General features: G+C 44.9%; 1 protein-coding gene across 3 annotated transcripts in view; it reads left to right on the plus strand.

Annotated features, from left to right (window-relative positions):
• The first annotated feature begins 4,692 nt into the window (after positions 1–4,692).
• MCTP1 (multiple C2 and transmembrane domain containing 1) overlaps positions 4,693–14,057 on the plus strand; it is a 565,543-nt gene continuing 556,178 nt past the window's right edge. For all 3 annotated transcript variants that reach the window (XM_040241502.1, XM_040241504.1, XM_040241505.1), the window contains exon 1: positions 4,693–5,421. In XM_040241502.1, coding sequence (XP_040097436.1) covers positions 4,693–5,421 — 729 coding nt within the window. The remainder of the gene's footprint in view (positions 5,422–14,057) is intronic.

Below are 14,057 nucleotides of genomic sequence, written 5' to 3' on the forward strand. Positions count from 1 at the left end.
ACAGGCATTCCCCATTAAAAATGCTACCTCCATTTGGCTTTTAACCGGTTCGCTGTAAGGTGGGTCTGGCCAATAGATATCACTGTCCCCATTTCAGAGACAGAGAGAGGAAATGAGGGCTTGCAGGCATCTGGGCCAATGCCAGGAGCTGGGAGAGGAGCCAGGGCCCCACTGACAAGAGGGCTCCATAAGTGCCATTTAGTTGCCCTTTAACTCAATTAGTCCCAGACACGTTGTTTGGGGGCTTGCATTTATGTCCTTGATCTCATCAAGTGGAAGCTGTGGTTCTGCCCGAGATGGTCTTGCTGCTCACCCAAGGTCAGGACATGGATCCATGTATCTCCTGAGGCCTCTTTCAGTTATTTCATTCTATTTATTTATGCATGCATTTAAAATTAAACAAGTTCTGTGGCTTTGGAACCTTGTAGACCAGGGATCTGCTAATTATTCAATGCATGACCTTGTAAGATCACTTAGTATGCCTCATACTTGGTTCCTTCGTCTATAATATGGGTTTGCCGTGATGATTGCACAGGGTAAGGGACACAAACCACTTAGCATTATGCATGAGTATCCCACATTCAAACTATGGTTAGTCATCTCAGTTCTATCTTCAAAACATCCTGTAACTAGAATTTTCCCACTTGCACCACTTCTCACCTACCACCTCTGTCAAAGACACCACTGTCCCGTATGTATTTATAGTAATAGGACCTGTCTAAAGTCTGTTCCTACCCCCTCCCTTCTGCACGTTATTGTCAACATAGGGGCCAGAGAGAGTCTTTTAAAATGCAAGTTGGATCACAGATAACTCTACCCAAGCGCCCAGTGACTTCCCATCCTGCTAAACCCAAAGTCCTCACTGTTGACCACAGAATCCTCTGCCATGTGGCCTTCAGCCATTTCTGCCATAGTTTCTCCTTCCACTTCCCTCTCGCTCTCTGTTCCAGCTATTTTGTCTTTCTTGCTGTTCCTCAAGCAGAGCGTGTCCCTGCCTCAGTCTCTTTGCACTTAATGCTCCCTCTTCCTGGAAAAATTTGCCCTTAGATTTACCATTAGGTTCCCTCTCTCACTTCCTTTGAGCTTCTACTCAAATATTACCTATCCATCACCTTCCCAACCTCTTATATATCGATGTGTGATGCATATATTAATTTCATATTCATCCAAGCAATAGATGCTCTATAAATATTTAGATGGCTAATAAACTGTAACAAAAAGAAAAGCTAACATTTATTGAAGTCTTGCTATGTGCCATTAGTCTTGCTTTCTTTTTGCTGGTGGCAGTCTGTCTTCTTAGTGTACTCTGTCACCTGCTATAGATCTTAGCTCAGATGATGACCCCAACACATCTTCCTTCAGTCAAGCCACAAGTGATTCTTCACTCCTCTGTATTCCCTCAGTGATCAAGGGGATTCGCTGTCCCCTTGTGTTGTACAGCTTTTTTTTTTTTTAATAAGTATCTTAAATATAATAAGGCCTTTGATGGCAAAGGCCATATCCAGTGCAATTTTATGTAATGCACAGTTTGTAGGGCAGCCTCTCAATTTCTAATCCACTTTAGATATTTAGGAAAAGTTACTTGTCTTCTTTCAAGTTCTAGAAATGAACTCTCCTTGATGGATGAGTGTTATCTGGGATTGTAGATTTCAGGTTCTGAAACGAGTTAATGAGTTCAAGGCAAAACTAGGTAGAAGAGAAAAATGAAAACATAAAGCTACAAAAGTCAAACATATCATTAAAAGACTACATGAATATAAGACTGTACTCATCACTATGGGTCCATGGCCCCAGGTCAGTAAATATGACTTATTTTTAGAGCTTTGGTAAGAAGTGATTATCATTTCATCTAAATTTGCTATGGTAATTCTTTATTATTGGAGTGTAATTGCTTCACAGTGTTGTGTTCGTTTCTGCTGAACATCAAAGCGAATCAGCCGTATGTATACATATATCCCCTGCATCCAGAGCCTCCCCCTCCCCATCCCCCCCCCCCCCGTAGGTCCTCGCAGAGCCCCGAGCTGAGCTCCCTGTGCTGCACAGCAGCCTCCCTCTAGCCTCTGCCGCAGACATGGCAGTGTATACGTGTCAATGCGACTCTCCCAGTTCATCCCAGGCTCCCCTTCTCCACTTGTGTCCACACGTTCCTTCTCTACATCTACATCTCTGATACACAATGGAACATCACTTAGCCATAAAAGGAAAGAAGTGGGATCATTTGTCATGATATGGATGGACCTAGAGTTTGTCATACAGAGTGAAGCCAGAAAGAGAAATACAAATATCGTTTCTTAATGCTTAGATATAGGCTAGAAAAATGGTACAGATGAATCTATTTGCAAGGCAGGAATAGAGACACAGACATGGAGAATCCTTTATTTCTTTACTTATTTTCTCTGTGCTTTCATTAACGACATCCTAGAAAAACTAGGATTAGAATATTTTTTCCTATGTTGCAGGGAAGACTTCTGGATAAAATAGTTTCTCTTCCAAGCTATCACAGTAGCTCTATATTGAGGTAATTTTTTATGGTTATGGTATTTTCGGTATGACTCTCTCGTGTGGAAAAGCCTCAGGCATTGAGTGAAGTCCTTTTTCACTTTATCCTTAGAACAGCCCTGCAAGGCAGGCATTAGTATTATCTCATCACTCATGCTTAAAACCCTCAAATGGCTTCCCATTTCACTTACAGGAGGCTCAGTCTCTTACTATGGCTGTAGGAGCCACCCCACCAGGCCTCTGCTCACTTATTCCTTTCATCTCTTATCCACCTTATTCCACATTATTTGCAGCAGTTCCATCTGTCCTTGAACATGCCATGCCAAGGCAAGCTGCTTCCTGCCTTGGGGCCTTTGCACCTGCTATTCCTTCTGCCTGGAATGTTCTGTAATCAGATCTTTCAATGACTGCTCTTTGTCCTCATTAAACTTCAACTCAAAATTTAGCTTCTCAGATGTACACATAACCTCAAAACAACAAGAAAAACCTCTTCTGTAAGGGGTTGTCAGATGTAAAAAATAAAAATACAAAACAGGGAATTTCAGATAAACAACAAATAGTCTTTTAGTAAGTCCTATGCAATGTTTGGGACATGTGCCTACTCAAACATTATTTGTACATCATTTATTTGAAATTCAAATTTCATTGGGTGTCCTGCAATTGATGTGGCAACCCCACCTCCACAGCCACTTTGTTATGGTATCCTGGTTTATTTTCTCCATGGGACTTTTCACTATTAGAAATTCTGTTTGATTCTCCCACTGGAAGATAGGATGCATGAAGGTGGAGCCCTATTGGCCTTGTTCACAGCTGCATCCTCGGAGCCTATCATATTGCTTGACATATAGTAGGTGCTCAATAAACATTTGTTATAAAGGTAAGCAAATAGAAAAAGAAAAACCTTAAAGCGGTGGGTGGCACACCCAGGGCATACTGCTAGCCAGAGGAGATTGGAATTAGGCATTACGGTGCCAGGGCTCTTGTGAGTTTCCTGCATTTTGCGGTGCGGAAGGGATCCTGTGTCATCTACTCTCTCGGGAGATTCAGAAGACCCTTGGAGCAGTAGATTTGGGGAGAAACCAAGGCTGCAGGAGCCCTTCTCATTTGCTTTGTAAGTGACGAAAGGAAAACGCACTTGAGCGAAAAGAACAAGATACTCTGCGTTTGGAATGGGATGAGAGGCAGTGCGCATCCTCCTCGTCTTGGGACACGGGTAAACTCCCTGCAACTTTAGGACTTGCATTGTTGTCAGACTCCCGGAAACCTCTAGACCCTGACTGCAGGAGAAACTAAGGGCACAAGCAAAGAGCGGGGAGGGGAGGATGGGGATGAAGTCAAGGCAGAAGAAATCAAACTCTGGTCCTGGACCCAGGGCGCGCAGCGGGGCGGAGGCAGCGGCGTTCAGCCTCAGGACTCGGGCGGGTTCGCCTCTCGGTGTGGACACTGGCTGCTCCGCAGGACCCAGGGAAGGCGCATGATTTCCACCCTGGCTCGCTTCATCGAACGGACCGAGATGGTCGGAGGGCGCGTCTTGCTGCCGGCCCAGAGCTAGCTGCGTGGGTACCTAACCGTGGCCGGCTCCCGAGGAGCAAGCTGGCTCGGGCCCCTAACCAACTCCGCCCGGCTCTCGCCTCGCTCGCCCTCCCACTCGCGAGCTGGAGGACGGTCCCGGGCGTGCCGAGGACTCCCTGTCGCGTGAGTCGCCCGCGCGCCCCGTTCCGAGGCAGCCGCCCCCGCCGCTGACAGGTGCTGCCCGGAGGGCGTCGGCTGCGGGGTCCCCTGGCGCGACGGCTGGGAGCGCACGGCCGAGCGCGCTTCGCTCCGCGAGTCCGGAGCCGGCGAGGAGAGGGGGCCAGGGCGCGGCCTAGGGGCGGGCGGAAGGGGGACTCCAGTGGCCTGGAGCCCCGGCGCTCGGAACCACAAACTTTGCGGCGGCCGCGATCTGGCCGTAGCGACAGCCCACCCCCGCCGGTGCGCGAGGAGGCGGCGGCGGTGCCGCCGGAGTCCCGCGGCGGGAGAACCTCGGCGGCGAGGGCGGCTTGGCCCCGCGCTGGCCCGAAGCCGCCGGTCACTCCCGGCTGGTGCTGCTGCGTCCGCCGCCGCCGCCGCCGCGGGGCTCCGGGAGGAGGCGCAGCCCGAGAGGGCGGAGAAGGAGGAGGAGGAGGAGGGGAGAGGAGGAGCGCGGGGTGGAGGATGGAGCCCCGGGCAGCCGCGGCGGGCTCGCCCGAGCCGGCGGCGGCGGCGGCGGCGTCCTCGTTTCAGGCCCGGCTCTGGAAGAACCTGCAGCTGGGGGTGGGCAAGAGCAAGGGCGGCGGGGCCGCGCGCGCGGGGGCCCCTGAGCGCCGCACTGCGGCCACCCCGTCGCCCTCCCCGCCGCCCCCCGGGGGCCGGCGGGATGCCCCGGCCGGCTTGGGTGGCGCGGGCAGCCGGTGGAGCGGCTTCAAGAAGCGGAAGCAAGTGCTGGACCGCGTCTTCTCCTCCTCGCAGCCCAACCTGTGCTGCTCGTCGCCGGAGCCTCTGGAGCCCGGCGGCACCGGCCGGGCCGAGCCGGGGTCCACGCTGCGCCGCCGGATCCGCGGGCATCTGCTTCCCGTGGGGAAGGGGCCGGGGGCCGCCGCCGCCGCTGGAGCGACTCCTCCCGGCGGACGCTCCCCAGACTCGGCTCCCTCTTCGTCCTCCGCCTCATCCTCGCTGTCCTCCTCGCCCCAGCCGCCCCCGAGGGGGGACCGCGCCCGGGATGAGGGCGCGCTGCGTCGGGACACCGCGGCGCACTTGTGCCATCAGAAGAGTTCCTCGCTGCCGGGCACCGCCTGCCTGGAGCAGCTGTTGGAGCCGCCGCCGCTGCCGCCTCGCGCTGAGCCAGCCCAGAGCCCGGCGGAGTCGCGGACCCCAGAGAAGGGCCCGGAGCGCGGCAGCAGCGGGGTGAGTGACAGGTGGGCGCGGCCGGAGCCGGGGCGCGCGGGGCCACGCCTCCAGCGGTGGGCAATCGGGACCTCGGGAGTGGCCGGGAGGGGCCGGGTAGGGGTGCTGCAGATCAGAGAGAGGGAAAAGTTCTGACTTGCCCTCTGGCTTGACTTTGGACGGAAAGAACACCTATTGCTAGAAGCTTGTTTGGGTCGCTTTCTCAGCTGCTGATGAAAGTGGACGTATTAATGGTAGCCCAGTAGGAGAGGACCCTGGGGAAGGAAATGGCAACCCACTCCAACACTGTTGCTTGGGAAATCGCATGGACAGAGGAGCCTGGCGGGCCACAGTCCATGGGGTCGCAAAGAGTTGGACACGACTGAGCGACTAAGCACAGCACAATAGGAGAGGAATAAGGTTAGACATAAAATGCGTACTTTTTCGGAGAGCCCCTAAAAGGACTGTCTAGCTAAGTCTCATCTTGTCCAAGGAAAAGTAAGCACGCCCAACACACTTTCAGGTGAAAGTAGAAATGCCAAGAGGCGAATTCATGGCAAACGTGAGGTCATGTCTTGGGGAAACTCTTTTTTTTTTTTTTTTAAATGAACCATTTATTGACATATATAATTATATTCAATAGTTAGGAGGCAAGGGTCAAGTTTTTTGATCTCAGTAATCACTGCAAACATTTTCTTCAAATGGTGAATTCGGAGGAAACTCTTTAAGCGCAAAAGTCTTCATCTTCCCACCCTCCCTTCTCAAAACTTCCTGCTGCGAGTGGATCGCTGTCTAACAAGTGGACAGCTTGTCTCTTCCGAGTTAGTCACACGGATGTTCCTATGGCTTTTTCTTTTTTCTTTTTTTTACTTTATTTTACTTTACAATACTGTATTGGTTTTGCCAGGCTTTTTCTGTTTTATAGTCATCTAAAGTAGTTGCGTTCAACTTAGGCTGCTTTGTACACCATGTTGACTCTTCGATCAGGCAATAGTCAAGTAAAAATCTGTAAAATGTTCCACTGAGCTGTGGCTTTTACTCCCTCGGTTTTGTAGGGTTTTGTAGAGGCGGTGTTCTTTTGTAAATGTTTATCAAATCGTGGTCATGCTAGCAAGTATTTTGAAAGTTGCATTCTGCCAGGGACCTAAAGAACTTTTTTATTCCAATACATCTTATATTGATTCTCATTATCTTGACTCTGATTAGTTAGGTTAGTGATATATACAGTAAAACTTTAATTAGATTAGAAGTTGGGTTACAAAAAAACATAAGGCCATGCGTTGAAGGGTAAGATATGGGAATAGATGGACTTTGTTGAAAGTTTTTACAGTTTATTGGCTAATGTATTAGTGTAATCAGAAAGTCAACCAGAACACTAGTATGTTTTGTTGTTTCACAAATACAATTGCTTGCAATAATCTGATGTTACTGATGCTCTAGAAAACACCTGATGGTTTAGAACAAGGTTCCAGTTATTCTCAGAGGAGGAGACAGAGATAGTAATGACAAAAAGCCTATATGAACCTACTTTTCCTTTTTGTCTTGAAAGAGAATTGAATAGAACTCCTAATTCTGGTTCCAAAATGAGGTGATTTTACAAAGATGCTTTAAATTCAGTGTAGATGAATACTATGTATTTTAAAATTATTTATTTTTGAGTATGTACATGATCCTAATGTATATGAATTTTAGAGCTGGGATACTTGTTTACATTTGTTTTTATTAACTTTTATGATCAAAACATTTAAAAAGACACCATATTCCTGCAAGTGTTAACTTACTAAGTAATTTTGCAGTTCAATGAACCAAGATATTTTCATAGCAATAGAAAGGAATTCAGAATTAATCCCTATATTCATTTTTATCAAAATGTTTTCAGGTGCTATCAACCTTTATTTGAAAAATACTGCTATTTAAATATGAACATTCTATACAAAAGACCAAAAAACCTATTTGAGAGAATATGAAGCAAACATTATTACCTGTGTCTTCATAAAATTCTGGGTACTTGCATGATATAATCCTCACAACTGCCCTACATGATAGAAGTTCTTGCTTGATTTCCTAGGAAATCAATGCTCAAAGAAATTAAAGAATCTTTCTTGATTTCCTAGGAAATCAATGCTCAAAGAAATTAAAGAATCTTTCCAAGGTCACATCGTTAACATATGACAGAAAGAAGTTTTGTCATTCTCTAAAATGTTTTTCCATCATGACAGCTACGCTTGACCACTTTTAGAACTTTGTATGTCTCTGAGATAACTTCAGTGCTGTTGATTAATACTTGTAAGTTTGCCTGTTAATACATTCCAGTTTCCTAGAATCTGTTCTGTGATTGATTAGCTGAATTAATTTGTTCTTTGTTCTCTGTAATGCATCGTTGCATATCTTTTATATCACATTTACAAATGACATTATTGATTATACCATTTATAGTTCTAAAGAAGCTTTTCATTATAAAGAACCAGAATGTCAGTGAAGTCATAGGAAAAATACAAAGGCCAAACCATCTTTCAAAGAGTAGGTGATAGGTGGAGTGTGGGCAGGAAGATAGGCCCTGAGGCTTGTTGATTCACTGCATCTGCTGCTTATGAAGCCTTGTGCCCTGAGAAGTGGACAGTTTTCTGTTACGAGTCCCACATCCAGTTTTTAGCAGCTTTCTTTCACTAATGCACAGAGAGGATTCCTGTCTCCTAAATGCCTCTTTGCCCAACTCTAGGAACCTGGCTCACCCCTCTAGAGAGAAGGAAGTAATGGAGCTGGAACCTGGAGCTGGAAGAGGACTCCTTAAGGTGTCCAGGAGTAGGTGTAACTCTGCAGCGCCCTCCCAGGCTTCCAGCCCGACTTAGGGATCTTTCCTTTTTCTCCCTGCACCTCCTCACTGAAGACACTTGGGCATGGGGAGGGAGCTTGTCGCACATGCAGATTTCAGTTTTATTCACAGTTCATAAGCACAGATGGGAACACATAAAAGACAAGATGCTAAAAGCCTTAAATCCATCTTCAGATTGCCTAGGGAAAAAGCCCCTTCTCTAAAAAAAGAAAATTCATTGCAAAAGAAAGCAGGTTACTCAAATTTTCTCTTGTTCTCTGCTTGCTCCTGGCATTAGCCATGTTCTTCAACACTCTCCCCACCTCTCCACCCGCCAGCCCAGCACGAGGCCCCAACAGCATATGTGCGCATACGCTGAGACTGGGTGGAGATACAGTGCAAACGCAAAAAAATCATTTTGGACTGCTTGGGAAAGAGATTTGGAAGTCCCTGCTGTATAATCATTACAACTGAACAAACCAGTCTACCTCCTTTGCCCCTGCCAGCCCACTTGCTTGTGTGTGTATGTGTGTGTGTGTGTGTTTAAGTCAAATATACCTTTGAAACAGTTTAGCAGACTTAATAATGCCTTGCTATTGGCGCATGTGCATTATTTAAAAGGTTCTGCTTTGAAAAAAAAAGAAAAAAGAAACCCCTTTCTTCCCACTGATTCTAGTTCACGTGCTGGGCCATATTGTCATACCAGATGCATTTCATTTTCTGCAACACAGTTGGGAAAGATGCGTTCTCAATTTGTGTGCATATCAAAAATGTGCCAATTTTATGTATTCTGTCTTGATGAGTTACTAAAATTATACTTCGCTGGAATCAGAAAGTCCGTTAAACAGTGAGGCATGAATATGCTGCATTTTTTAAGTGTTTTAACAAAAGTTTGCAGTGTTTATGAATGCTAATCCTTTATTTTTTTTTCAAATTCATTTTGTTAAAATTGCTTTCATAGAGAAGTAAAAATTATTTTGAAAAAAAAAGAGTAAAATATTCAGGGTATGAAATGTTTCAGGATAGGAATGTTTCAAAACACAGTAGGAAGAATACCCGTTCCTTGTGATAACGTTTCTAAATTACATAGGAAAGCTCCAATAAAAATTGGAAGGTACTTTCTAAGAGTAAGTCTAGACATGAAGTAAATCTGGCTTTATTAATTATCTGATCTTTTAAAGAAAGTCTGTATCAAAAAGTTTAAAAAATGTGATTTGTGTAATTTTTGCTATCTATTTTTCAGGTGTCTTTAATCTTACTTAAAATAGCATAACTTAGAAGGAAATGGCAACCATCTCCAGTGTTCTTGCTTGGAGAATCCCAGGGACGGGGGAGCGAGCCTGGTGGGCTGCCATCTATGGGGTCACACAGAGTTGGACACGATTGAAGTGACTTAGCAGCAGCAGAGTTGGTAAAGGCACAAATTTTAAAAAGTAATGTAAATAATTAAAACTACTAAAATCCCCCAAATGATCTAAAAAATAAGCTCCTAGAAGGAGTGTTAGAAACTTGTCCAAAGCTTTTTCAAAGTAAAAGAGTGAGGGTGAGATCTCAGGACATTTTGGAGCAGGATGTACAGTTCAATGTGTGATTGCATTCTTGAAAAATATTGGCATCATCAAGTGATTCCAGAGAAAGGGCTAGATGGAATGATAGTTTTTCTCTGGAGCGGAAGTGTTTCCTGTAACCTTCAATATCAGGTGTATCTGGTGAATTTGTGTAGAGCTATGGATCTTGTGGACTTCCGCGATGGCTCAGACGCTGAAGAATCTGCCTACAATGGAGGAGACCAGGGTTTGACCCCTGGGTTGGGAAGATCCCCTGGAGAAAGGAATCCTATCCACTCCAGTGTTCTTGCTTAGAGAATCCCATGGACAGAGGAGCCTGGCAGGCTACAGCGCATGGGGCTTGCAAAGAGTCTGACACGTCTGAGTGACTAACACACACATACACACATGGGTCTTGTATTTATAAATGCAAGTGTTATCAGGTATATGTTAATTGAGATGGGCTTGAAACCTGTCTCAATAAAGACTAGCAGTTGTGTGCTGTTATTATTTTTGGATGGTTTATTAAAGTGTTGCCGCTGCCACCATTGCAAGTAAATGGGTGCTGAAAAAAATCAACAGGGGCTTTGCTGGTCCTTTGATGTAAACTATTTTCCTTGCAGTGGTGGCAAAAGTAGCCTAAAATTAACCCAGGCAGAACTGGTGACATCACAGCTTCTTTAAATAGTAATGAAAAAAATCTTATATAACTTCTGGCAAATATGTGCACCCTATCATGAAAAAGTGAATAAATACTTTGAGGGATAAAGTAGAAGTAACAGGTTCATAAGGAAAATAGGACAAATATTCCCTCTTGTTTTCTGTTGCTCCATCATTTGGAAATAGGGGATGATTTCACAAAATTAAAGGTTAATAATATATATTCAGCACAAGGAAACATGTAGTATGATTTTTTCACTTATATCAATTATCAAAATGTTTGCCAACTCTAGACTGATGACGAGTAAAGAGTATGTGTAGATAACATTGGACGTGTTGACAGAATCTGCAGATTCAGAAGTTAGGGTAATGGATTTTTAAGTTAAATCATAGTTATTTACAGCTTTGTAGCAGACATCTGTTATAGAGTAGCAAAAATTAATTTTTTGAAATGTGAAATTTTTTGCTTTGACTTATTAATTTTCCTGGAAAACTTACTAAAAACTATATATTTCCCTGCCTCAATAAACCAAGCATCCTAAATAAAACCTTTTCTTGATATCTGAGGGCCATTGTTTGAATACTTGCTTTTTTGGGGGAGGGGGTTGTTTTTTGTGAATGAAATAGATGCTGTTTTAACTTGCTTTAGGTAATCTTGCTTGTTTCCATGAAAATACAATGCAAAGCATACCTATTTATGATAAGCTTGACTTCCCTGGTGGCTCAGATGGTAAAGCGTCTGTCTACAATGTGGGAGACCTGGGTTCGATCCCTGGGTCGGAAGGTTCCCTGGAGAAGGAAATGGCAACCCACTCCAGTACTCTTGCCTAGAAAATCCCATGGACAGAGGAGCCTGGTGTCCATGGGGTCGCAAAGAGTAGGACGCGACTGATCAACTTCACTTTCACTTTATCTTCCTATAAAGTTAATTATTGAAAAGCATGAGGCACTCTTCCTGAAGTCATTTTTTTCACTTGTCAAATAAACTGTACTGTCTTTATTTGTGGATTTTTTTTGCTACCATTGAACCTATTGTATTTTTGCCTGCATGGTGAGCTTTATGTGCTATCGTGATGTCTTTGTCATTATCGACCTTTTTTTCTGGTTTACATTGTTTTTTTATAAATCAGGTGTGAAAAGTAATTACTAAATCTTAACAATTCAAGAATGTATGCAAATATATTTTCCCCTCCAATGTATACTGGGGGCTTCCCTGGTGGTACAGAGGTTAAAGCGTCTGCCTGCAATGTGGAAGACCTGGGTTTGATCCCTGGGTCAGGAATATCCCCTGGAAAAGGAAATGGCAACCTACTCCAGTATTCTTGCCTGGAGAATCCCATGGACGGAGGAGCTTGGTGGGCTACAGTCCACAGGTCGCAAAGAGTTGGACCCGACTGAGTGACTTCACTTTCACTTTCACTTTCCAATGTATACCAGTTTCTTAGAATTTTTTTTCCAGCAAAATAGCAGGCCACAATTTCCCCAGTGTCTCCAAATATTCATGTTCAATATTAGTCTGAATGCAAGCAACATGAAAACTTCATTTTCATTATAATGAGATTTAGAAGTCTCACATGTTCTTGAGAGAACAATTTTCCTATGAAATCTCTTTTGAGATATTTTGCATCAGCCTTATTTCCCATTCTCTTTGGACCTAGCCAATCTGGAAAATTATGGCACATGATAGATGGGACTCTGGACATTTTAGGATCAAGGCAAGCCTCCTAATCCTACGGATTTTATTTAGAGAGGCCCCTTCAGTATTAGCAATCTCACCTTATTTTGCACTGCTGGAGTAGAATTTGGCAAGCCTTAGGACAGTGGACCTATGGAATCAACATTGTGAAATGGATTACCGTTTTATAAAGTTATTTATACCATTACCATTTATTACCGTTTTAAACTGTTGCTGAATTAATGAAGGGATGAGTGGATGGGCTGGAGCTGTTCAGAGATAAGCTCTCTTGGAGAAGTTTCAAAATCACTTTATGGTTGTAGAAAGATGTTCTTCTTGCCTTCTTGTTTCCAAGTCCTTTTATGCCTGGCAAACATCTGACATTCCCCTCTTCTCTCAGCTGCTGAACTGGCTTTTCTCAGCCTGTGCTTTAAATCTGGTTCATATCTGAGGGCACAGGGGAGCATTTGACCACCGTAGTGAGCTCACGTGGGGAAGGGGGAGTGATGTCTGCTTCTGAGGTCTCTGGCTCGGGGATGTGTTTCTTGCTGCTGGTCTCTGACCCCAGCTATCTGTTTTGTGCCCCAGTCTCTGTGTCTGGCCTCTAAAATTACACCCCCATGTCTGGATCACTGATGCCTGTTGACATGTCCTGCCTCATGATCTCTGAGTCTTGACCTCCCCTTGGATGTTAGCTCAAGATCGCTTTGCTGCCTGCTTCATTGTACTTCTCCTCAGCTCCATTCACTTTAACTAGATTAAAAATCCTGTCTTGATCAAGAATCCGACCCTCATTAGGCTGGCTCATTCTGCTGCCTCTTGAGGTGCTAAGTGTGTGAACTGGGGTTCAGACGGTCTGCCAGTTGCTTTTCATAGTGACCACCTGTCTGATGTTCAGCATATTTTTAGAACACCAAAGCCTCCTTCAGAACATCAGCATTGCCTGTCAACAGCTTTTGCCTATCAGGGGTGTTTCTTCCCTTGGAGGACTGAACCAGGGCTGTTCATTCTTTGTCTCTGTGTCCCTGCTTACTCTTCTGTTTTCTAACTCTCACCCTGCCTGCTCCTTGACATCATCCCCCCTTTTCCTTAGCTCTGCTTGTTTTCTCTTTCTCCTTAACATTTTCTCTATTTCTGATTGCAAGGCAATTTTTGTAACTAACCACTAAGCATCTGGGGCTTTCCCAGTGGCTCAGTGGTAAAAATCCACCTGCAATGCAGGAGATGTGGGTTCAGTCCCTGGTTTGGGAAGATCCCCTGGAGAAGGAAATGGCAACCAAGTCCAGTATTCTTGCCTGGGAAATCCTATGGATGGAGGAGCCTGGTGGGCTACAGTCCATGGGGTTGCAAAAGAGTCAGACACAGCTTAGCGACTAAACAATACCAACCACAGAAACTAAGCATCTGGAGCTGCGCTGAACCATATGGCAGAGACACTTGGCTACTGAGCACTGGAGAAGTGGCTAGTTCATGTTGAGATGTGTGGAAAGTGTAATGTGCACACCAGATTTTTGAAGCCTCAGCTCAAAGAAAAGGAGGTAAAATATCTTACTACTAATTTCTTATATCACTTGCGTGTTGAAAATAGTAACGTGGATATATTGGATTAAATAAAATATATTATTAAAGTTAATTTTACCCATTTCTTTTCATCTAAAAAGTGTGGCTGCTGGAAAATTTTCAGCTGTGTGTGTGACACATTTTTATTTTATCAGACAGCAGTGATCTAGAGCATGTGTTCAAACTCCATTACTCACAGGGGCCATCAAAGTAAATGAGCAAAGGAGGTTTGCTGGGGCAGGCAGTGAGTGAAGGAAGGAGCCAAGGGCTCCATTCCAGGTGCAGCTACTTCTCCCTCCAGCTGATCATTATCATTTAGTGAAAGAAGCAGTGCAGCCAGAGTTTCTCAGTTCTTTAACAGAAGCCAAAATAATCCAGATTTTTGTGTGATATCTGCAGAATC

This window comes from Oryx dammah, unplaced genomic scaffold (genome assembly GCF_014754425.2).
Source record: "Oryx dammah isolate SB20612 unplaced genomic scaffold, SCBI_Odam_1.1 HiC_scaffold_5, whole genome shotgun sequence".
Classification (NCBI taxonomy): domain Eukaryota; kingdom Metazoa; phylum Chordata; class Mammalia; order Artiodactyla; family Bovidae; genus Oryx; species Oryx dammah.